This window comes from Rhinopithecus bieti, unplaced genomic scaffold (assembly GCF_001698545.2).
Source record: "Rhinopithecus bieti isolate Rb0 unplaced genomic scaffold, ASM169854v2 scaffold_72481, whole genome shotgun sequence".
NCBI lineage: Eukaryota > Metazoa > Chordata > Mammalia > Primates > Cercopithecidae > Rhinopithecus > Rhinopithecus bieti.
The window spans coordinates 251,201-277,361 of record NW_016826972.1 but is presented as its reverse complement, the minus strand read 5'-3'; the positions used below and the strand labels follow the sequence as shown (position 1 = coordinate 277,361).

General features: G+C 40.1%; 1 protein-coding gene across 1 annotated transcript; it reads right to left on the bottom strand.

Moving 5' to 3' along the window:
- Nucleotides 1-404: 404 nt before the first annotated feature.
- On the bottom strand, nucleotides 405-19,957 carry ZNF133 (zinc finger protein 133). Its single transcript, XM_017863710.1, is given in 11 exon segments — nucleotides 405-1,284; nucleotides 1,286-1,342; nucleotides 1,344-1,433; nucleotides 1,435-1,595; nucleotides 1,598-1,686; nucleotides 1,749-1,916; nucleotides 2,365-2,453; nucleotides 10,757-10,866; nucleotides 11,179-11,274; nucleotides 11,766-11,892; nucleotides 19,823-19,957. Coding segments are annotated over 11 exon segments (1,698 nt in total). The 5' UTR covers nucleotides 19,826-19,957; the 3' UTR covers nucleotides 405-576.
- Nucleotides 19,958-26,161: the final 6,204 nt, after the last annotated feature.

Here is a 26,161-nt window from a genome sequence, read left to right as displayed (position 1 = left end):
GTGAGAGGGCCCCCGATGGAAGGACCAGGGACTACAAAAGTCTGAGAAATGCAACAAAGGTAGTCAGGGGCAAAGGCAACAACAGAGATGTTTAAAAGCTGGGAGGAGAGAAGCAGGAAAGGGGGCTGTCAGAGCCAAGGGATGGGGGTAGCTGCAGATGGAGCAGGACTAGAGGAAGTCACATTTTCTGGAAGATCCCCTCCCTTCCTGTGAAATCTCTTTACATAGTTCCTAGATTCTCTCCCCATACAAAGGACCAGTCTTTCCAATAAATCTACAAATGATTTGGCTCTTGTTTTCTGAGGAAATGAATTCCTGTGGAATAGTGGCCTTAAGGGTTTCAGATGTCTGTATCATTCCTTATCCCTGTTATAGATGAGTGAATGAAGGACACAGGCACAGTGACAGATGTATAAAGAAGCCACGTTTATTACAACCGAAGGCCACAAAACATGGAGAAGACTTAGTGTGGGGAAAGTAAACAGTTAAATGTCCTTCGACCACTTACAGAATGCATTTCTCTATTTCATCAAAGTGTCAACATTCTGACTGTTAGTCCTTGTCCCCATCTTTGCTTCAGAGAGAGTATAAGGAATCGGAAGGTTGCGCCGCACACGGCTCAGGGTCAGGATGCAGTGGCCGTCTGTGGTGGACAGACTTGGTCTTCCTGTGTCTGCTGAGGTGAGACTTGAAGCTGAAGGCCTGCCCACACGTCTTGCACACATACGGCTTCTCCCCCTTGTGTGCCATTTGATGTAAGGTGAGGTGTGACTTTTGGAGAAAGCCTTGGCCACACTCTCTGCACACACAAGGCTTCTCTTCCAAGTGAGTCCGCTTGTGTGTGATTAGAGCTGACTTATTGCCAAAGCCCAGTCCACACTGCCTGCACATGTAGGGCTTCTCCCTCGAGTGCTTCCGCTTGTGCCTGATGAGACCGGCCTGGTGGCTAAAGCCTCGCCCGCACTCCCGGCACACATACGGCCTCTCCCCTGAGTGCGTCCTCTGGTGTGCAACAAGGTTTGACTTCTGGCTGAAGCCTCGCCCACACTCCCCACACACCATGGGCTTCTCCCCTGAGTGCGTCCTCTGGTGTCTGATGAGGTTGGATTGCTGGCTGAAGCCCCGGCCACAGTCCTTGACAATGGCTTCTCCCCTGAAGTGTATGTTCTGGTGTCTGTTGAGGTGGTGACTTGGAGAATAAAGCCCGCCCGCACACCCACACACTACGGCTTATCCCCGGTGGTGCGTCCGCCTGTGAGAGATGAGGGTTGAATTCCTGGCTGAAAAAACTGCTCCCCACCACACCCATCACACGAAGGGCTTTCTCCTTTGAGTGTGTCCTTCTGGTGATTGGACAAGGGTTGGTCCCTCTGCCTGAAGCATCGGCCCAACACTCTTGCAGGCGTAGGAGCCTTCTCCCCAGAGTGCGTCCTTCTGGTGGGAGATGAGGTTTGACCTGTCGCTTGACCCAGAACCGCAGTCATGTCACACGATGGTCCTTCCTCCTCCCAGTGTGGTCCTCCTGGTGTCTCACGACAGCCGACTCTGGCTGAAACCTTTGCCGCACTCCCGGGCACACCGTAATTTCCCCGGAGGTGTGTCCTCTGGTGTAATGATAAGGTTTTGACTTCTGGCTTGAAGCCTCGCCCACACTCACTGCACATGTAACGTCCCCTCCGCCGGAGTCTGCAACACGTGGGCGTCTGTATGATTAGCGGTTGGAGCTTCCCTGGTTAGAAGCCTCGTACCCACATTCGCCTGCAGCACTATCGGCTTCTCCCCCGATTGCCGCTCTGCGCTCCATTGGCGAGGCTCCTTCTTTAGGCTGAAGCCCCTTCTCGACATCCCCCGCACAGCGTAGGGCTTCCCCTGAGTGTAATCCGCTGGTGGATGAGCAGGTTTTGTGCATCTCTAGCCTGAACTCAGTCCACACTCTCCACAGTTGACTTGTTCCCAATTCATAAGGACTTCCTATTCCTCTTCAGCATTTTTGGTCTGTCCTCCTCAGCGGAGGTGTTCCCAGGTCGACTGGGCTGGGCTATTTCATCTCTCACCTTCCACACCATTTAAAACTCTAACTCCACCCCACTGAGGCTGTTTCCCAGAGAGGATGGACTGGCTTCGACATACTAGAAGTGGGCCTTCTGGTCAACAACGCTCCCGGACGTCTTTTTCCTTTAGTTTCTTCCAAACAAAGGCCTGTGCGCCTTCTCCCCGGCGAACCCCTTCCGCTCATGATCATTTCCCAGGGTCTCTAGAGGCTTGTTGCGCTTCTGCTCCATCCCCTGGGCCCGGAAATCCCAGGCTGGACCCGTCACCCTTCCTGCACACAAGCATGTGGAAGGACCAGGGGGGGATGATTACCAGCCAAATGCTGCTGGGGGGAATTCTTGACTGGCGAAACCAGGGAGGCGCAGAAAGGAACCGAGGTAGAGTTCTGGGCTCTGGATCTGCTGCCAGAGAGAAAAGTGTGACGTCACAACCTGAGTTTCAGTGGGCAGCCTGAGCAATCAGCCTTAGTCAGAATCCCCTAAGCTTCAAACACTTGATCGCCCTTTAAGGTGCCATCCATTGGGGTGACTTCCTTTACATGCCCTACTCTCCAGCCCTACCACTACTTCTTACGTTCCATTGCAATCTTAGAAAAAACCCCACTTTTGGTATCCGTCGGTCTCTACCTCATCAGACTATACAAAGCATCCCGTGGGCATTGTGGTGGGTGTGTAAATAGGGCCAGTATGGAACAGTTCCCCTTCACCTTCAATACAATGAATTATCTTCTAACTCACAACCACCCACACTGAGATAAATCACGTCCACAAGTACTTTTTTCTTTGACGGAAAGATGTCTAACACTAGGACCCATGTGGAAACATCCTTCCTTATTTCCCTATGAGGACAGGGGGATGGATTGAGAAAGCAGTTATTTGGAGTGAACAGAAGCCCTGGTACAGGGAGGAGCATGAGAGGCTGGTGAAACAGTATGTGACACATCCGAACTGCTGTCTCCCCACTCAAAAAAGATTGGTTAGATTACTCTATGCCAGAATTTCTAGGAGGCAGTAGGCTTTCAGCAACAGACAACACAGAGCCTAGGCCCCCAGTGACTTAAAGGATGCTCCCTCCTAGCACCCCCAACCCATTTCCATAATTAGTATAAATAAAAGGTTCCCCAAAAATCAGTGTAAAAGAAGAAATTTCTACTTATAGTACCTCTTGTGTAGGAGATGTCAACATTGATTATATTGTTTTATCACAACAGGGTCTAGTCAGCTGAAGGCAATCAATGACCAGGCAATAAGAGTAACCAGGTAGAGACCTCAATGGATGTACCCGAATGCTTTTTTCTTGACCAATGAACAATCAAGCTTATTAAAACTGTGTACACAACCACATTCCAGAATTATTCCATGCTACACAAAACGTTATTTTCCAATCCTAATTACAATGAGCAGAACCACCTTTTCCTAATACTTAAAAATTCCTGACTCTTCCTACTCAGCAAACTGCCTCAGTGAATGTCTTCCCTTCCGTGTTTCATTGCCTGGCCAGCAAATAAGCTCAACTTTTCTCCTTTCAGTAGCTCTGGTGGCCTTTACCTCAGGCTTTGATGACAGAAGGGGGAACCAACAATCTAACCTGATGCCACCCTCTCCCCACGCCAGTGCTGAGGAGCTCCTGCAGAGAAAGCTTGCTCTTCCAGCCCTTGTACTCAGGACAGGTGCCCGGTGGTCAGGTCCCTTTCTCAACAGTAAATCCTAGCTGCTTTCACTGAGTTCTCACTAAGTGTTTTGGTTTAATCTAGGTTGTCTGAGGTTCCACAACTCATAACTGATTTTGTGTTTCTATTTCTGGCCAGCAACTTCCTTGAGATTATGGAAACTTGAGTTGGGTTGTTGTCAAATTTGATTTATTGGCTGTTTTGTTTCTCTTGAATATGACAGGAGAAGGAAGCAACCGCTCATATCTCCTTGGCTTACCTTCATACATATTAGGGCACAGTCATGGGTAAGTAGGTCTTTCAGCAGCAAAAGGAACTCCTGTGTCTGTCCTGAGTTAAGCACAGTGACTATGATTTTGACACAGGTAATACCTCCCACCCACCCTTATAAGAACCAACGCTTCTGGTATGTCGGCTTATTACAGCCCTAAGTGCTGTGCCTATTTGTAAAGTGGCAGGCTTTTATTTACACAAAATGCATTTCAGAATTATAGAAGCGCCTTCAGATATATCTCAATTCAACATGGTTCTAACATTTATATGGAGTGACAGAAGAAACACAAAACTTTAATTCTCCATTAGTCAATTTTTTCAGTTGGTCACCAAATCTGCCATTCTGTGTATACACTAGGAATATTTAGTCTGAGGAGAAATTTTAACACAAAATATTACCAGGTTAATTAATTTGCTTATAAAGTATTTTAAATCTAAGGTACTCCTGTACTGATAGGTTTGTAGAGACTAATGGGTACTGACACAAATTTAAAATTTAAAAACTCGAGAATAACAAAATTTAAAAAAAATCAGGCCAGGCGTGGTGGCTCACGCCTGTAATCCCAGCACTTTGGGAGGTTGAGTCGAGTGGATCACTTGAGGTCAGGAGTTTGAGACCAGCCTGGCCAACATGGTGAAACCCTGTCTCTACTAAAAATATAAAAACTAGCTGGGTGTGGTGGTGCACACCTGTAATCCCAGCTACCCAGGAGGCTGAGGCAGGTGCTTGAACCTGCGTGGCGGAGGTTGCAGTGAGCTGAGATTGTGCCACCGCATTCCCGCCTGGGCAACAGAGCAAGAGTCTGTCTCAAGATTAAATAAATAAATAAATAATAAAATTGAAAATTGAACTCCTAATGATTTAAATATGCCAGTTTCTGCAGGAAATCTTTCTTGCTGCAGCTGAAGCTCTGGCTCTGAAGAAAAAAGTTTAGCTGTGAATTAAGCCAGGCACCTTGGTTATTAGGTCACACTACAAGAAAGAAATGTGAGGCACTCAGGGCTTATAGACCACAGTATGTCAACGACCTTACTAGCTGGTATGTAACTGTAAAGGGTGGAATCAATATTTCAAAATAAGATGAAGCCTGTAAATTAGACACATGCAATTTCTTTTCCCTTACTTTATCAGTGTAAATATAACATTAGCATAATATTCTAGTGATATAAAACTTAGTTCTGATATGTAGGCTTTCTCAAAGAAAGTTTAATCTAAACTTCCAAGACTAATATATAGGTTCAGCATCCCTAATCTGCAAAGTTCAAACATTTGAAAACCTTTAAGCACCAACATGCAGCCACAAGTTGAAAACTCCACAGCTGATCTCATGTGACAGGCCGCAGTCAAAACACAGGCACATAAAACTCAGTTTATTCAGCATCCTTAAAGGAAAAATATAATTACCTTCAGGCCATGTGTATGAGGTGTACACAAAACATAAATGAAATTCCTGTTTAGACTAGGGTCCTATACCCAAGGTATCTCATTATGTAGTTGGTAATATTCCAAAATGCAAACCAACCCACCAAACAAACAAAAAAACCCCCCAAAATCTGAAACACTTATGGTCCTAAGCATTTTGGATAAGGGATACTCAACCTACACTGATTTTAAAAATCAGTATATTGCATTCCTAAATATTTAAGATTAGGCAAATGTAGATATATGTGTCCAACTAGTATCTTATAATTTACAGACAGTGCCAGAAATTATGTGAATGTATAATTACTTTACACAAAGTAAATACCAGAAATGGCATATTTTTCAGGCAATTTTTAACTTAAGACTGATTATGTTGTTTTCAATTTCTAAGATCTCTGTTAGGAAATCATTATAAGAATAAATATTTTGTTAAAAAATTCAAAACAAAACTATAAAGTGTTCCCATGCAATAATTTTACTTGTATTTTTGCCCAAACTAATGAGATCAGCCTTATGTTAATTATTTGAAACCGAAACTTAAAACTTTAAATACCATCTATCAACACTATATATGCTTAAAAACATGTACAATTATTTAGCTTGCCAATAAACAGAAAAAAAAGCTTAAACTTGACAATAATACTGGTAAGTAAAAAAGAATTATAACTTGGTATATTTCTGTCCTCCATATGAAAATAACTAATTTTGTCTTCTGTATACTCAACTTAGAAATACAAGCTCTATTTGTACTTCACCAGATTTTCAATTTCTCATTCTTTATTTTTTAAATTTTTTACAGATAGGATCTCACTCTGTGGCCCAGGCTGAAATGCAGTAGTACAATCATAGATCACGCAGCCCAAACTCCTGGGCTCAAGCAATCCTCCCTCCTCAGCTTCCTGAGTAGCTGGGACTACAAGCACAAACCATCTCATCCTGGCTAATAATAAAAAATTTTTTAGAGACAGAGTCTTGTTACATTGCCCAGGCTGGTCTTGAACTCCTGGCCTCAAGTGATCCTCCTGCCTTGGTCTCCCTCAGCCTCCTGAGTAGCTAGGAATACAGATGCAAGCCACAGCTCCTGGCTTTAATTCTCATTCTTATGCTTCTGTGTTGCCTCTTACCAGGCTTCTTGGTCAATTTAAATAACAAGGATTATTCACTTCAGGAGGGTATATAATTCTTCATAATTATAGTAACTCCTGCTACTTTTAAAAAACTAATTAATTTTTAAATTGACAAATAAAAAATGTATATATTCATTGTGTACATTTTGAAATACATATACATTGTGACATGGCTAAATTGAGCTAATTAACATATGCATCACCTCACATACCTATCATTTTTTGTGGTGAAAACACCTAAAATCTACTCTTAGTGATTTTCAAGAACACAATATATTGTTATTAACTGTGGTCATCATGTTACACAATAGATCTCTTAAACTTATTCCTTCTATGTGATAATCCTGTGACCAACATCTTCCCCAACCACTCCCATCCCCTCGTAACCACCATTCTATTCTCTGCTTCTATGAGTCCAACCTTTTTAGACTGCACATATAAGTAAGATTGTGTGGTATTTGTCGTCTGTGACTGGCTTATTTCACTTAACATAACATCCTCCAGGTTCATCCATGTTGTTGCAAATGACTCTGTTACATTTATTGAATTAGCATTCTGATCAATGAAACAGCCAAGAAAATTCAATGCTTTTCTTGTAACTAGCCTATTTTGAGGATTCTGGTATTGCCTGTCTTAAATCCAAGTCCCAAATATAGAATAATGAAACTGTTGAGATGTATTTTACATCTAGAACAGTCTTCTTCCCGTTACACATATATTTTAGGTTTCCAAGACAGCTTCCTGGGCAACCACAATGACTTGCTCCTTGGATTGTATAGCATTTTTTTTAATGTGCTCAACATCGTTGTGAGAGCTGCTGTTTTCCTTTAAATTAAAACAAGGATTAAAAACAAGAGACAAAAAAGATAGGTTTTACTTTAAGACAATGATAGGTAAGCTACTTGTTATTAATACAAATGTTTCCGTAATTCTATACTTTTCAGGTTGAGAAAAACACATATTTGTGTAAATGTACAAAGGTTAGGGTGTACAGCATTTTCCCAGCCTCCACCTGCCAATTCTAAAACGAACACACAGGTCAGATAATGCCCCTACATCCTCTCCTTCTCTGTCCAACATTCCCTCCATGTCCTTGGCTAGACCTATCTCCATTGTCCCTTGAAAGGAAGATTTCTGTAAGATTCCCTCAAGTAGAGACAGCTTCTTCCTCTTATATCTCAAGCATTACAGAGTGGGATGAATGTCCTTGTTTTGTAATGTGGCTTCCACACCAGTACCTACCATACTTCTTTTAGGATCATCCACCAGCCTCCTGATTTCACATAATTGCCTTGAATATTGATCACCCACAGCCTCCACATCCTCTCCACACCAGTTACCTGTCAGCACTCTTCCAGGGTGCTCCACCAGGGCTGAGGCCTCTGGCTAAGACTCCAACTTCTAAACACTGACCTCACCTGTACTGTGAATGCTGTTCACAGACACTGCACAATCTTCACATTCTCTCCTGTGCACATTCCCTTCTCTGACAGCCTTTTCTTCTATCTTCTGACTCACTTTGCTCAAGCATCATGTGCACATTGGTTCCTGACTTATTTGGGGCTCAATCCATGACCTTTCAGCTTATACACCATCATACTTTACTCCTTCATACAACTGAGATCCAATGGACTTATATATCCAACTGACCTTTTATGGAACTATAGATTCAGTGGAGAGTCTATGAAACCACTATGGTGCTCTCACAAGGATGCTGTTATGGGCTGAGTTGTGTTCCCCACAAATTCTTATGTTGAAGCTGTAACCGCTAATGTGACTGTATTTGGAGACAGGGCCTTTAAAGAGGTAATTGAGGTTAAATGAGGTCGTAAGGGTGGGCCCTAATCCAACGGGGCTGGTGTCCTTTTAAGAAGAGGAAGAGACAACCAAGATGTGTGAGCATACAGAAAGGGCCATGTGAGGACACAGTGGGAAGGCAGCCATCTATAAGTTCAGGAGTGAGGCCTCAGAGCAACCAAACCTGCTGACAACTAGGTCTTGAACTTCTAGCTTCCAGAACTATAACTAAATGAATTTCTGTTGTTTAAGCCACCTGGTCCATGTTATTTTGTCATGGCGGCCCAAGGCGACTAAAACAGATGTTTTACTCCTTTGCCCTGACCTTCCTTCTTTCCTAGCGCTGTAGTAAAACACCGACTCATCGGCCTCAGTCAACCCCTGAGCAAGTCTCATGAAATTTATCAGTTATTAAGTAAACAGGAAAGGCCAAAGTCCCTACTAAAAGTTAACACCACTTGGTTTGACAGCAAATGCAACACCAGCTACATGCTGCTGCTTAAAAGCAAAACACCCAAATGATATTGTTCTCATTTTAAAATAAAAGGATGAACAATAAAACACCAAAAGTATGCACAAGAAAGACTAAAAAGACTAAAGAGAAATGCTAAGACTAAAAAGAAATAAAGAGGAAGTTCAAGGAAAGAATAGCTCATGGAACTAAGAGAATTTCAGTATTAAAACTTCATTAATGAGTAAGATAAAATATCCTGAACCTTTATATACCTAATAGAACAATAAAGTAAAATAAAACACAAAAACTTAGAAATAAATGGAGAAGTTGATATAAATTACAAGGACTGTGGAGAGTTTTAGGATTCCTTCTAACAGATGAACGGTAAGGATACAAGCTAGTTGAAAAACAGCAACAATTTATATTATGTATGCTACAGTCCCTCAACTCGAAGACAGAATTAATCAATTTAATAAAAACAAGAGGAGAAAATTTCTTACCCAGAAAAAGAAAATATATACTTCTGTGCAAACATTTATAAAATTGTCAAAAGAATTTTAAAAATTAAAACACATATATAGTTTCTTAAAGTTATCTATGCCTCTGTCTTTTAAAAATAATGCAAAGTAGGATGAAAAATTCTCAGCAGCTCCTTGTCCAACCCTCCCCAATTCTATCCCCACAGAGGTAACCACTAGTAATGGTGTAACCACTAGTAATGATAAGTAACAACAGACTTCTATGTTCACATAAACACATGGATATATACTCTTTCATACACTTCTCTGTTTAACAGCAAACTCAACTGCGTAATATACAAAGTCCTATAATTTTTTCACTTAATAAGGTATCCACTTAGTGTCTGATTTAAAGAAGATACAGTAAAATTGGATTATATTTAGTGAACAGATAGGAAATCTCACCACAAAGGAAAGTGTAGTAAAAGTGAATGGAAATTGCAGAACTGAAAAATAAGTGAAATGAAGGATTCACTGGCCAGAGCTTAGCATATTGGAAATGACAAATGAAACAGTAAACCTGAAGACCGACGAACAGAAATCATCCGGTCTAAAGAACAGAGAGAAAAAAAGATTTAAAAAATACGCAAAGGAGTCTATAACCTGGTGGGATTATATAAAAAGGACTAATATTATGTGCCTATAGTCCCAAAAGGGGACAGAGAGAATCAGGAAGATAAAAACATGTAAAGGAAGAATGTACTTAAAGCAGTCGCATCACTGTGAAACTGCTGAACACCAAAAGTCCGGCGAAAAGTAGCCAAGGAAATAAAGGTAAATTATGTTCATGGTGACTTCTCCATTACAAACAGTGGCAGGCAGAACAATGGAATGTTATCTTTAAAGTGCTGAAAAAATAACCAATGTAGAATTCTACATCTAGTGAAGATACACTTCAAGAATGAAGGCAAAATAAAGACACTTTCAGAAGCAATAGAGAATACATCGCCACCGGCACCATGAGAAGTGCCAGATGAAGTCCTTACGGTTCAAGAGAAATAATACGAAAGGTGAACTCAGATTTTCAAACAAAAAAAAATAGAAAATGATAAATTACCTGGATGAGTTAAAGACTATTTTTTCCCTTAATTAAAAAAATACATGGTAGAAAACAAATCCATGTGAGTATTTAAAACAAACATTTTAACATTGTAATAAGGAGTGTATAATACAAATGACAACTATAGCACAAAGGATGTTGGGAGGAGGGGGTGATTGGAATTGTGCAATTGCAATGCTCTTCCATTTTATATTTTACCCAGATTAAGTATTACGAGAATATAAAAAGTTAAGGCTATGTATTATACTCCCATAGAGCACGGGCCAGCAAACTTAAAGATAGTAAATAGTTCAGGCTTTGATGGTTAAGAGCCAAAATTAAGGATATTATATAGATAGTTATATAACATTATAAAATGTAAAAGCCATTCTTGAATAGCTCACAGTCTTTTTAGAATTCCATTTCAATTTCTCTATTGGCTTTTTACATTTCTTCCTTCCACTGGGTTTGCCTTCTTTCTTTAGGCCACAGTTATTTCCCTATTCTTGATGATCTTTTTTAAAAACAGTAACAAGAGAAAGAAGCCCATAACTATGAAAGAGAACTGAGTGAGCCAGAGAGGAGAAACGCAGTGGGAGGAAAAACAGCTTCCTAGTGGAGGAAGGAGACAAGAAACACCAGGAAAGCCCCATCCATACTCGAATGAAGATGGAGATCTGGAAGGGAGGCCGTGTCAGGCAATCTGAACAGCAGCCCAGGAGGTCAGGGGAACAACTTTCCTCCCCAGCACCTGAGCAATGCCCCCTCTCCCCCAGTCCTGAGCTGCTGAGCTCATGTCTCATTCACCCAATGTTTTCCCACTCACCTGGACAGGTAGCCGGTGAACAGTTTTTCTCCTCTCTCCAGGTCTCTTTCCCTTGCTCCAGCTGGGTGATGAGTTCTGGTTTAGAAAATGAAATTCCTGCTCACAGGAAAAGAAAATAAGGTAACTAGGTTATGGGCTCAAGAGCCCATTCAAGAACTCAGAGCCAAATAGCCTAGGAAACTTTGGAGGTAGTACAAAGCCCTGAGTTGGAAGGGGTGGGTGGGGCTCTCAGAAATGGAAGGGATGAGTGGGCAGCGAACTCAGATGAGAGTACACTGATTCTATTCCATGCCAGGTAGATGAACACCCCCTCTCATTTAAAACAAGTTAACATAGGATGAGAACCCCAGTCTGAGAAAAAAGGGCTAGAAATGCAGAGCAGCACACACAACACACATATGTACACACACAACAAATCTACTCATTTCAACTCTGCAAAATCAGACCCTCCCCGGGAAAACAGGAATAAAATGTCGTTGCTTTTTAGTCCAACCCAAAGGTCAAGTAACAAAGCAAGATGGCTGCTTCAAGCATAGCCTAAAATTCCCAGCAATAAGAATGGGAATCCTGACAGATATCAGGCTTACCCAGTGAGACCAGGTTGCTGTAGTTCTCCAGCATCACCTCTCTGTACAGAGTCCTTTGAGCAGGGCTCAGCAGCCTCCACTCATCCTGGGTGAAATCCACAGCCACATCCCTGAATGCCATGTGTGCCTGTAACACAAAACCGAGCTCTGCTCACTCAGAAGCCAGCCTTGCCTATGGCTGGGTGAGGGGCAGGAATAAGGCTGCCCTGGGGGAGGCAGGTGAGATATCAAGATCCCTGCCTTTGACAGTGACCCTGGTGCCATGTGTTCCAAGACTTTTAAATCCCTATCTTTTAAATACTTTTAAATCTCTATCCAGCCAGTGGCATTTGTGAACCCATACAGTCAAGGTCCTGGGGGGCCATACAGGGTATATGTGCACAAAGTGGAGTCCCTACATTTTGGGAACTTTAAATCTAGGCAGACAGAAGAGCAAGCAACATATAAAATGTAAGCAACAATAAAGGACAACAGATTTTCTGAGTTTGAAGAATTTAAAAGATCAAATAATCCACTCTAACTCAGTAATTCCTCAAAATCCTATGGCTTGGCTTTCTCGGGCCTGATGGTCACAAGCAGAGAGTAGTGAAGTACTGGAATCATGGTGCCTGGGTTTCAGACCCACCTCCGCCACCAACTAGTATCCCAGTTTTCTTACCTGTGAAATGTAGAGAACAGTTCATTAAACTTCCAGACACAGACTGTGAGTGCTCACCATGGAGCTTCTTGGCCACAGTCCAAAAATTCATCTTTGCACCCTATTCTCATGCCCCTGCCCAGTTTTATTGTTTTAATTTTCTTAGCACTATTTCCAAATGGAGGACAAACGGGAATAGAGATTAGAAAGGGTTTTCTAAGACAGGGTCTGGCAACTTGGTCTTGGAGAATGGGTTGGAATCAAGGGAAGAAGAAAGTGCTAGGAACTACAGATGAGGCATGTGGGGAGCAGGGACAAGGACATTATGAGCAAAGGAAGACAAAGCCAAAATGTAGGCAGGGAGGGCTCCCTAGGAGGAATAAAAGCCACCTACTGGTAGAATCCAGAACTTTTTCATCACCTCACACTGAAACACCAACTATTAAACAGTAACTTCCCATTCTTTCCTCCCCCTAGATCCTGGCAGTGACCATTTTGCTTTCTGTCTCCATTATATATGTGGTTATTCTATGTGGCTACAATAAGTGGAATCATATATGTCCTTTTGTGTCTGACTTATTTCACTTAGCATGTCTTCAAGATTTAGCCATGTAGAAGCATGCACTCAGAATTTACTTCCTTGTTAAGACTAAATAATACTCCATTGTGTGTATATACTACATTTTGTTTATGCATCTGTTAATAGACATTTGGTTTGTTTCTAGCTTCTGGCTATTCTTCCATGCACATGGTTGTATAAATATTTGTTGGAGTCCCTTCAGTTCTTTTGGGCATACACTCAAAAGTGGAATTACTGGATCAAACAGCAATTCTATAGAAACCACCATACTGTTTTCCACAGCAGCTGCACCATTTTGCATTCTCACCAGTAATGCACAAGGGTTCTATTTTCTCCACATCCTTGTCAACACTTACTGCCTTCTAGTTTTGGGGTTTTTTTTTATAGTAATAGCCAGACAAATGGGTATAAGGTGGTATCTCATTGTGGTCTTCATTTGTATTTTCTTAATGTGAGCGATAGTGAACATCTTTTCAGGTGCTTATTAGCCACATGTATATCTTTGCAAAAATGACTGTTCAAATCCTTTGTCCATTTTTAAGCTGGAGTGTTCTTTTATTGTCGTTAAGTTGTAGGAGTTTATATATTCTAAATAGTAATCCCTTATCAGATATGTGACTTGCAAATGTATTCCCTTCCTTTGATGAATGAAAGTTTTAAATTTTGATGAAGTCCAAGTTCGCTATTCTTTTCTTTTATTGCCTATGTTTTGGTGTCATTTCCAAGAAATCATCACCAAATCCAATGTTATAAAGATGTTCGCCTATGTTTTCACCTACAAATTTTATAGTTTTCACATTTATGTTTAGGTCTTCGATCCATTTTCAGTTAATTTGCATATATGGTGTTAGGTAAGGGTTCAACTTCATTCTTCAGCATATAAATATACAGTTTGCCCAACAGTGTTTCTAGAGTATAGTCTTTTTCATATTGAATGGTCTTGGCACTCTTGTCAAAAATCATTTGACCATATATGCAAGGGTTTATTTCTGGGCTCTCTATTCTCTTCTATTAGTCTATAAGTCTGTTTTTATGGCAGTACCACAGTTTGGGTTACTGTTGTTTTGTAGTGAATTCTGAAATCAGGAACTGTAAATCCTCCAACTTGGTTCTTTTTCATGATTGTTTTAAGTATTCAGCGTCCACTGAGATTCCATATCAAGTTTAAGATGAATTTTTCTATTTCTTAAAAAAAAAATTTTTTTTATAGGGATTACATTGACTCTGTGGATTGGTTTGACTAGTATTATTATTTTAACATTTTAACGGCCGGGCGCAGTGGCTCACACCTGTAACCCCAGCACTTTGGGAGGCCGAGGCAGGTGGATCACCTGAGGTCAGGAGTTCAAGACCAGCCTGGCCAACGTGGTGAAACCCCGTTTCTACTAAAAATACAAAAATTAGCCAGGTGTAGTGGCAGCGCCTATAATCCCAGCTACTCGGGAGGCTGAGGCAGGATAATCGCTTGAACCTGGGGGATGGAGGTTGCAGTAACCCAAGATCGTGCCACTGCACTCCAGCCTGGGCAAAAGACCAAACTCTGTCTCAAAAAAAAAATTGTTTTCCAGTCTATAAACACGTGATGTCTTTCCATTTATTTACATCTTCTTTCTTACAGCAGTATTTTGTAGTTTTCAGTGTATGTCTTTCATCTCCTTGGTTAATTCCTAAGCATTTTCTTCTTTTTGATGCTATTTTAAATGAAACTGTTTTCCTCATTTTCTGTTAGGATTGTTCACCGTTAGTGCATAGATATGCTACTGATTTCTGTGTGTTGACTTCATATATTAGTTCTAATAGGTTTGTGTGTGTTTAGTCTTTAGGGTCTTCTACATTTAAGATCATACCACCTGAAACTGAGATAACTTCACTTTTTCCCGTTCAAATGGCATTTGTTTCTTTTTCTTGCTTATTTTCTCTGGCTAACACTTCCAATACTCTGTTGGCTATAAGTGGCAAAAGTGGGCCTTGCTGCCTTATTGCTGACATTGGAGCCTTGAGTCTTTCACCATGGAGTATGTTAGCTGTGAGATTTTCATATATGGCCTTATTATATAGTGGTTTCCTTCTATTTCTAGTTATTTTCTATAAAAGGGTGCTAAATTCTGTCAAACACTTTTCTGCATTGAGATGACCATGTGTTTTTTTTTTGTTTGTTTCATCTGTTAATGTGATATTTTATATGCATTGATTTTTTTTTTGGGGGGGGGACAGAGTTTTTGCTCTTGTTGCCCAGGCTGGAGTGCAGTGGCACGATGTCAGTTCACTGTAACCTCTGCTTCCTGGGTTCAAGCAATTCTCCTGCCTCAGCCTCCTGAGTAGCTAAGATTACAGGCACGTGCCACCATTCCTGGCTAATTTTTTTGTATTTTTAGTAGGGATGTGGTTTCACCATGTTGGCCAGGCTGGTCTCGAACTCCTGACCTCAGGTGATCTACCCACCTCGGTCCCCCAAAGTGCTGGGATTACAGGTGTGAGCCACCGTGCCCAGCCACATACCCATTGATTTCTGTATGTTGAACAATCCTGCATTTCAGGAATAAATTCCACTTGGTCATGGTGTATAATTCTTTTCAAATGCTGTTGAATTCAGTTTGCTAGTATTTTGCTGAATTTTTTTGCAACAATGTTCATAAAGGATGTAATTTTCTTGTAGTGTCTGTCTGGTTTTGGTATCAGAGTAATGCTGGCCTCACAGAATGAGTCAGGCAGTGTTCCCTCCTCTTCAGTATTTTTGGAGAACTTTGGGAAGAACTAGTATTAGTTCTCTAAACGTTTGGCAGAATTCACCAGCAAAATCATCAGGTCCAGGAGGCCCTGATTCTTTGTCAGGATGGTTTTAATTACTGATTCAATCTCCTCACTAATCATACACTTACTCAAAATTTCGATTTCCTCATGGTTCAGTCTTGATAGGTATTGCATTCTAATAATTTGTCCACTTCATCTAGGTCATCGATTTGTTGGCACACAATTCATAGTACTCTTGTACAATCCTTTTTACTTCTGTAGAAACAATAGTAATGTCCTCACTTTCATTTCTGATTTTAGTAATTTTTCTTATTTTCCTAGTCAATAAAGCTAAAGGTTTGTCAATTTATTTAATCTTTTCGAAGAACCAACTTTAAGTTTTGTTGCTTTCTGCGATTATCCTTCTATTCACTATTTTATTTGACTCTGCTCTAGTGTTTATTATTTCCTTCCTTCTGCTAGCTTTAGGTTTAGTTTGTTCTTCTTTTTCTAGTTCCCTAAGTTGTAAAATTAGGTTGTTCTTTGGAGATTTTGCTTTCTAATCTATTTCAGCTAAAAATTTCCCTCCTAGCACTTTACTTCATCTCATAAGTTTTCCTATGTTGTGTCTTGTTTTCACCTGACTCTAAGTAAGGTCTAATTTCCCTTATAGTTTCTTCCTCTACCTACTGGTTTAAGAGTATGTTCTTTAATTTTCACATGTTTGTGAATTTTTAAATTTTCTTTCAGTTATTCATTTCAAGCTCCACCTTGTTGCGGTAGAAGACACTTTTTAGGGTATCAGTCTTAATTTGTGGCCTAACATGTCATCTATCCTGCAAAATGCCCCATGTGTACTTGAGAAGAACGTGTATCCTCTTTTTGTTGGGTACAATGTTTGGAATATGTCTATTATATCTATTTGGTTTATGCCTTGTTCAAATCTTCTATTTCTTTACTTATTGTCTTTCTTATTGTTCTATCTATTATTTAGAGTGGGGTACTGAAATCTCCAATTATTATTATAAAACTCTACTTCTCCCTATAATGCTGTCCATTTTCTTTATATATTTTATGGATCTGTTATGAGGTGTATGTGTATAATTGTTATATCTTCTTGCTGTATTAAATCTTTTGTATTAATGTCTTCCTGATCTCTTGTAACCTTTTTCAATTTAAAGTCTATTTTTTCTGGTATTAATGTAGCCACTCCTACTCTCCTTGGTTACTATGTGCATGAAACATCTTTTTCCATTCTTTTACTTTGAAACTATTTGTGCCTTTGGATATAAAGTGAGTCTCTTGTAGACAGCATACAGTTAGATCATTTTTTTTTAAATCCACTATGCCAAATTGTTTTAGAGTTTAAAGCATTTACACATAAAATAATTACTGATAAGGAGGGACTGATTTCTGCAATTTTGCTTTTTGTTTTCTACATGTCCTACAGTCTTTTATTCTTCATTTCCTGTATTACTGTCCTTTTTTCTTTGTTGTTTTTTTAACGCAACTTTTAAATTCCCTTCTCATTTGCATTTCTCTACATCCTACAGCTATTTTCTTTGTGGTAACCAAGGGGATTACATTTAACGTCCTAAACTTTAAAAACTCAAATTTGAACTCATCAGCTTAACTTCAATAGCATATAAAAACTGTGTTCCTATACAGCTCGATCTCCAACTCATTATTGACGTCACAAAATTACATCTTTATGCACTGTGTGGTCAAAAACATAGATTATTTTTTTTTAAATGCAGTGGTCTCCTAAGTCTCATAAAGAGAACAAAAAGTGAAGTTACAAAGCACAGTTACTGTAATACAAGTTTATATTACTACCTGTGTATGAATTTTTTTGTTTTTTGTTTTTTGTTTTTGTTTTTTTTGGGGGGATGGAGTCTCGCTCTGCCGTCCAGGCTGCAGTGCAGTGGCCGGATCTCAGCTCACTGCAAGCTCCCCCTCCCGGGTTTACGCCATTCTCCTGCCTCAGCCTCCCGAGTAGCTGGTACTACAGGCACCCGCCACCTTGCCCGGCTAGTTTTTTTGTATTTTTTAGTACAGAAGGAGTTTCACCGTGTTAGCCAGGATGGTCTTGATCTCCTGACCTCGTGATCCGCCCGTCTCGGCCTCCCAAAGTGCTGGGATTACAGGCTTCAGCCACTGCGCCTGGCCTGTGTATTAATTTTTAATGGAGAACTTAATTTTTTCATATGGCTTCATGTAACTGTCTAATGTCCTTTCATTTCAACCTGAAAGACTCTTGTTAATATTTCTTGTAGGGCAGGTCTAGTGGTTGTAATCTCCACCAACTTATCTGAGAATGTCTTAATTTCTGCCTCAGCAATGAAGGGCAGTTTTGCCAGATATAGAATTCTTGGTTGGCAGGCTTTTTTGTTTGTTTGTTTTCTTTTAGCACTTTGAATATATCAACCCACTGCCTTCTGGCCCGAGAAGTTTTTCATAAGAAATTTGCTAATAATCTTATTGAGGATCCCTTGTACGTAGCATTGCTTTTCTCTTGCTGCTTTCAAAAATCCCTCTGTCACCTTTCCATTTTGGTGCTTTGATTACATTGTTTCTCAGTCTGAGTCTTTTTGAGGTTTTCCCACTTGTAGTTCATTGAGCTATATATTCAAGTCTTTCATCAGACTTGGGAAGTTCTCAGCCATTATTTCTTCAGGCAACATCTCTGTCCCCTTTTCCTCTTCTCCTTCTGGGAATCCCATAAGGCATAGTTGATCCACTTGATAGTATCCCATAGTTCCCTCAGGCTCTGTTCACTTTTCTTTAATCTTTTTGTCTGTGTCCCTTAGACTTGATAATTGTCCTATCTCCTGGTTTGCTGATTCTTCTGTCTGCTCAAATCCATTTCTGAATCCCTCTAATGAACTTTTATTTTTAGTTGTACTTTTTAGCTCCAAAATTTATTTTTGGTTTATTTTTGTTTTCTGTCTGTTTATTGATATTTCTAGTTTGTTCTTACATTGTTTTCTTGACTTTCTCCACATCTTCCTTTAACTCTTTAAGATGGCTCTTTTAAAGTCTTTGTTTAGTAAGTCCACTATCTGGCCTTTGTCAGGGATGTTTTCAGTTTATTCATTTGTTTCCCCTTTGAATGGGTCATATTTTCCTCATTCTTTGTATGCCTTATGATTTTCGTCAAAAACTAGACATTTAAATCTTATAAAGCAGCAACTCTGTAAGTCAGAGTCTCCCTTCTGTTTGTTTGTGTTTTTTTTTTTAAATATTGATGTAGGGTGTCCCTATGCTAGGAATTAGTCTGAGGTGTAAGCTTAAGGTCTTCTCAGGTCTTTTCTGAGCCCATGCCTTTCCATGGGTATATCTTCTACATTCCCCGATAGCAGTTGCTTTTCAATATACTAGTCCTCAAATATTTGGCTCTCAAAGGGGAAAAAGAGAACTTAAGTGGGGGAAAATAGACTCTGGCTCCTTAAATCCCCTAAAAGCCACTTTAGCCAGTGGGGGTTGCAATTGGCTGAAGTCGCTTTCAGGGGATTTAAGTGGACCACCTCTGTGATCAGAAACAGCAATTAACAATTAGAACAAACATCCTCAATATTTGGAGTAAAGGGTCCTTATTGTCCACCATGTCTCCCACAAGCCATGTAGAAGCTGATCCAGGAATACAGGATGGCTACCTGCCATAAGGCTGGCAGGGTGGATGATAGGTAGCTGCTACTATACTAAGAGCTAAAATTAGCTGTGACTTACCCTCTATGCTTCCTTCCATCTGGGAACTGGAGGCCTTCAACTAGACTCCGGAGTTCCAAAATAGGTACACCTGACAGATTCTGCCAGTATAATCGTATGTACTTTCCATTCCATTACTGTGAAGATACTCTCAGGCAGTAGAACTTTTGAAGCTGAACAAAGAAATGCAGACTCTATCTCAAACTGTAGAATTGTGTGTTGTTCAGTTAACTACTGGGTGAATAACTGTGTCATGGGTTGTGCAGAAAGCGATGCTGAGGCAGGGAAGCCAGTAAGAGGAATTGGAGCTGAACTCTACTAGGCACCAATAAGGCAGTCAGGGTAAGAGAAGGGAATGTGTCCGTCCTGTTACAGCCAGTAATGGAGACAGGAAACACTCACCATTCCCCTGGCTCTCCGGAACCCTGTGGCCTTTTTTCCTTGTCTCCCTAAAGAAGGATGATATCTCAGAAGGTAGATCTGGGTAAGGAAAACAGAAATGAGAGGGTGTCAGGTGGAAATGCTGCCCCCATGAGTGAAGCAGGGCCTGCTCTTTAACCCCACAACTGGGGGAGCAGTGGCATAATGGGGAACATATAAAGCAAGGAAAAGATACTGCTTGGAAACAGCAAAGGAAAAGAAAAACAAGCAAGAGAGGGTAATCCAGGGTCTTGCAAAACAAAAGAGAAAAACAAAACAACAACAAAACCCCAAAGGAAGCACCACCTCTCCATCCCCTGCAATCCAGTAAAGAAACTGTACCTTGCTACACTGACAGAAGCATTTTCCTGAACTAGGGAAATCTCAAGAACACTAGAATCTGACAGTTCTGTTTACAGAAATGCAGACATGAAAACAGTTGTAGTCTATTAAAACAATGAAAATAAGAATCCAAACAATTCAGCTAAAGAAAATTCCACCAAAAAGAAAAAAAGAAAAAAAAAGAGAGACAAAAAAATTTAACAAAACTATAACATTAAACTAAATTAAATATCTTCAAACAAACATTTTGGGATATGAGATATCATCATGAATTAAAAATTCAAAAACTAAGAATAGAGATGGACAAAAAAAGGAAAGAAAAAAAAGATTTCAACAAACTTTTGAAAGAAACCAAAGAAAAAGACATTATATGAGAAATGAAGACGAACTTATAAGACACTCAAGGAGGAATTGATTGACATGAAAACATAATGAGCACTTAGTAATAGCCAGAAAACAAGAGAATGAAGTGAAATAAGAAGTAAAAAGGATCAGAAAGAAAGAAGCTGGATAGGAAACCAGACAAAGAAGTAATATTCATATAATTTGTTCCTAGATACCAAAACAATGGAAATATTTAAAAGTATAATGTAAGAAAACATTTTAAAAATAGATTACCTGAATCTAAATATGAAAGGGCCTATGGGTTATGAGGGAAAAGTTGACCCATAACCACCAACTCAAAGACACTAGAAAAACTATTAGACTTTAAAGAACAACAACAGGAATCCAAAGTGACTCTAAGCAAAAAATATGAGTTCTACCAGACTTTTTGAAATGATCATTCAACCACTGCTCACTGCTGGTGGGAATGTAAAATATGGTATACCCACAAACCAGTATGGTGGTTTCTCAAAACATTTAAAATACAATTATTATGTGATTCATCCAATTCCACTTCTGGCTATACACGCAAAATAACTGAAGGCAAAGACTCGAACAGATACTTGTATGCTCATGTTTATACCAGCATTGTTCACAACAGCCAAACGGTGTAAGCAACTCAAGTGTACACCAATGGATGAATAACAAAGTGATACATACATACAATGGAATATTATTCAGGATGAATAACAAAGTGATACGTACATACAATGGAATATTATTCAGACTTAAAATGCAAGGAAATTGACACATGCTACAGCATGAACCTAGAAGACATTGTGCTAAGTGAAATGAGCCAGAAGTAAAAGGACAGTAAGATTCCATTTATATGAGGTAACCAGAACAGTCAAATTGTGGTTCAGGAGAGGTGGTTGGGGAAAGGGAGAATGGGGAGTTACTGTTTAACGGGTATGGAGTTTCAGTTTGGGAAGATGAAAATATTTCTAGAGGTAGATAGTGGTGATGGCTGTACAGCAATATGAATGTACTTCATGACATTGACTTGAACACGTTAAAATGGTAAATTTTATGTTATGTATATTTACCACCAAAAAAAAAGGTCTGGCCAAAAATCATCATTCAAAGCAAGACATGATGGGAAACTTAGCAAAAAGACTGATGATGAGCATTTAATATACATAATTGTAAACTTAGCATGAAAAGGGGAGAAGAGAGAGGAAGAAAACATATGCTAATGGCATAGGGCAGTGTGTCCTGATAAGGTAAAAATGCCACTCAAATAGAAGACACAGGAGAAGAAACAGAAAAAGGTTGCTGATCACATCATAGGCAATAGGTGGGAATTAAAGGGAATACACGAAATGAAATTATAGAATTGCTTAAAAATAATGTAATAAAAAACACTACATATATACAGGATTTATTTAAAACAGTGAGGTAAGGGAAACTATAGCCTTAAATACTTTTACAAATAGAAAGGAAAGAAAAGAATCTAGCCTGGGCAACATGGTGAGACCTCATCTCTACAAAAAATTCAAAAAAATAGCCAGACATGGTGCATACACACACCCCTATGGTCCCAGCTACTCAGGAGACCTAGGAGGGAGGATCACTTGAACCTGGGAGGTTGAGGCTGCAGTGAGCCTGATAGCATCACTGCACTCCAGTCTAGGTGACAAAGTTGGACCCTGCCTCAAAAAAAAAAAAAAAAAAAAATTAAATTCCAAGCTCAAAAAGCTCATAAAATAAAGTAACCCAAAAGAAAGCACAAATAACAAAGATGAAAGCATACATTAATGAACAGAAAGCAGTAGATCTAATGAGCCAAGTCCTACTTTGTCAAAAAGAGTAGACAAACACTAGCCAACTGAAAGGCAGAAAGCAAAATATTCAAAGTAAGAAGTAACATGGCTGTGAGGGCGATCTGGCTGCGACATCTGTCACCACATTGATCGCCAGGGTCGATCCAGCTGATCTGGCTGGCTAGGTGTGTGTCCCCTTCCTCCCTCACTGCTCCATGTGTGTCCCTCCGGAAGCTGCACACTTGGTCAAGGACGACGACCATCCCTCATAGAGGAGGACCAGTCTTTGGTCAAGGGTATACGAATAGCTGTGCTCCCCTGTTAGAACCTCCCAACAAGATCTCAAAATAAGAAACAACTAAGGGAAAGTCACCAAAAAACATCTTCTTTTAAAAGTCATGTAAGACTACTTTGCAGACCTCTATATAAATAAATGTGTAGACCTAGATGAAGTGAATAACTCCCAAAATTAACTCCAGATGGTCACAAGGAAATTCTATCAAACCTTCAAACCAGGTAGTCCTTATGCTCCAAATACTGTCCCAAAGCACTGAAAACTAAAGAGAAAAGTCCTCATTCATTTTACAAAGCAAGGATACCATGAGGACCTTAACTTGATGACAGTTCAAAAACAGAAAAATTACAGACTAATCACTTACAAATATTGAAGCAAAATTCTAATTAAAATATTAACAAAAAGACTCCAACATCGCAATAACAACATATTTCACCATGGCAAAGAAAATTGGATTTTTTCTTTGCAAACCAGGATTGCAAGACTGGTTTAATTTTAGGGGATCTATTGTTACAATACATCATAATAACAGATGTAAGGAGAAGTCACGATTGCCTCTCTACATGGTAAGATACTCTTTACCAAAACTCAACACCTCTTCTTCAAAAAACAAAACAAAAACTCAAGAATATAGAGTTGATGGATTTTTAAAACTTTTTATTTTGTATTAATTTTAGACTTACAAGGAAGTTGCACAAATATCAATTCCCATGCCCTCCACCCAGTTTTCTCTAATGTTAACATCTTAGAAAACCACAGTACAATCATCAAAAGCAGGAAATTAACATTGACGCAATACTATAAACTACAGACCTTAATTATATTTTGCCAGTTTTTCCACGAATGTACTTTTTCTGGTCCAGGATCCAACTGAGGTTTTCACATTGCCTTTAGTTGTCATGGACCTTTAACCTCCTCCAATCTGTGACAGATCCTCTGTCTTTTCCCGTCTTTCACGAACTTGGCGCTTTTGAAGAGTATCCCTCAGTTTTGGTTTGTCTGATGTTTTTTCGTGATTAGAACGAGGTTTTCATTTCTGGTTAGAATACCTCAGATGTGATACTGTGTCCTTCAGCATATCAATGAGTTCATGATATTGTTATGTCCTTTTACTGGCGATGTTAACCTTGATCACTTGGTTAAGGAGATGTCTTCTGAGCTTCTCCATTGTAAAGTCACTACATTTCCCTTTATAATTAATAAATATCTTGAGAGAGATACTTTGAGATTATACAAATATCCTACTTCTCTTCAAACTTTCAGCCACTAATTTTAGCATATATCTGTGGAACCTATCTGCAATAGTTATTACTGTGCTGTTTATCAAATGACAATGTTCTTTTTCTCCCTTTCATTCTAAATCCATTAATTAGAATTCTTCTGTCAGAGCTATTCTGTCTCCCCATTTATTTGTATTCATTTATTTATTTATATCAATATGGATTTATATCTTATCCTATGGGTTATAATACAATATTATCACTGCTTATGTTGCTGTTATAATTATTCCAGCTTTAAACACTGGGAGCTCTTTCACGTTGGCCTTGTTCCTGCTTTAACCAATACATTTGACACAAGTGACACTGTGCCAGTTACAGTTAGAGCTCTTGGGAGCTCTAACATACCATGTAACAAGTTCAGCCCTGCTGGAAGCTCTTACACTACCTGGAGAGAGTGAGGCCTGCTGTCCCAGCTGACCCCAGCCTTCCAGCTGACCCCAGCCTTCCAGCCAACCCATGAAAATATGTGATGAAACCCATGAAAATATGTCAAATATGTGATGGAACCATCTTGCATGTTCCAATCCAAATGAGTCCCCAAATGACTGCAGCCATAGCAAGATGCGTCACTCACATCTCAACTGATCACATCCGCTTTGGGTAAACCCAAAGAACTGTGAAAGACTAAAACATAGTTGCTCTCCTAAGCTACTCAGTTTTAGAGCGGTTTGTTGTGCAGCAGTCAATAACCAGAACCCTTCTCTCTTTCAGCTTACCTAATAACAGAAGCACCTTCCTGTCATCCATGGCGCTTACTCAGTCCCATGACTACTTCTTCCTACCTTCCATATCAAACCAATTATCAAGGCTAATTGATTCCACCTCTGCCACCTCTCTCAATTCCTCCCTGCCCCTTCACCAGCTGGAGCACTAGGACAATGGCAAAAGCCTCCTAACAGTCTCTGTAGACCATTTCCCAACATCCTAGTCTGCTTCATCCATTACTCCCAGAATTAGCTTTACATATACAGGTTGGATTATTCCTTCCTTTGGCAAGTATTTATTAAGCTCCTACTATGTGATAGGCACTTTTTAAATCCTGGCGATATAGAAGTGAACAAGGCAAAAACACCCTCACTGACATGAAAGTCTAGAGGAGGAAGATGGGCCAATTACATGAATAAATAAAATACACGATGTATCAGAAAGTGATGAATGACATGAAGAGAAATAAAGCAGGGAAGGGGAAAGGATAGTCACAGAAGTGGGGTGAGATTTTAGAATTTTAAACAGGGTGATTTGGGAAGGCATCTCTGAGGTGACTGGGTAAAAATCTCAAAGATGTGAAGAGCCAAGGGAATGACTTTGAAAAGCACATCTAGGGCAAGAGAACAGCCAGTGCAAAGGCCCTGATGCAAGGAAGAGTCAGGCTGGCATGGTCAAGGGATGGACAGTTCACTGTGGCTGGTGCGGAGTGACTGAAATAGTGTGGTGCAGATGAAGTCTAAGAGTAAATGTGGGGAGATCAGACCTAGCTTTGTAGGATACTGGTTTTGACTTTGGTTAGGATGAGAAGCCATTGGAAGGTTTTGAGCAAACACATGACACGATTCAATTTTCATTTAAAATATCCTTCTAGTTGCTCCACTGGTTAATGTACCTTAGCAGGACACAGGCAGAAACAAAGAGACCACTCAAAGGCTGTGATCATCCAGATGAAACGCTGGCCTGGACCATGATGGAAGCAGCAGGGCATGGAAACGGTCAGAGTCCAGATTTCCGTAGTGTGGATGAGGGTGTAAGAGCAAGAAAGGATCAAGGATGACTCCCTGATGACTCCAAGCAGTCTGAAGGAAGATGTTGAAATGCCTCTGCTCCAAGATAAACTCTTGAAAGAATGGTCTATATACCACTGGGGTGGAACATGTTCAGGGAAGGTGATCAGAGTTTCTTGTTGCACACATTAGGTTTGGGATGCCTGTAAGATATCCAGGTGGGGTGGCGCACACCTGTAGTCCCGGATACTCAGGAGGCTGAGGCATGAGAACCACTTGAAGCCAGGCAGCGGAGGTTGCAGTGAGCCGAGATTGCACCACTGCACTCCAGCCTGGGCGATAGAGTGAGACTCCTGTCTCACCAAAAAGAAAAAAAAAAAAATCCAAGTGGAAATGTGGAGACAGTAGGGGACCAGGATATGGAGTTGCAGGCAGAGCTCTAGGCTGAGCCTCAAACAGATAGCATTTAAAGCTTTGAGAATGAATGGGAGAACCAAGGAGAGAGTATAGCTGAAGAAGACAGGAGGTCTAAAAACTGAAGC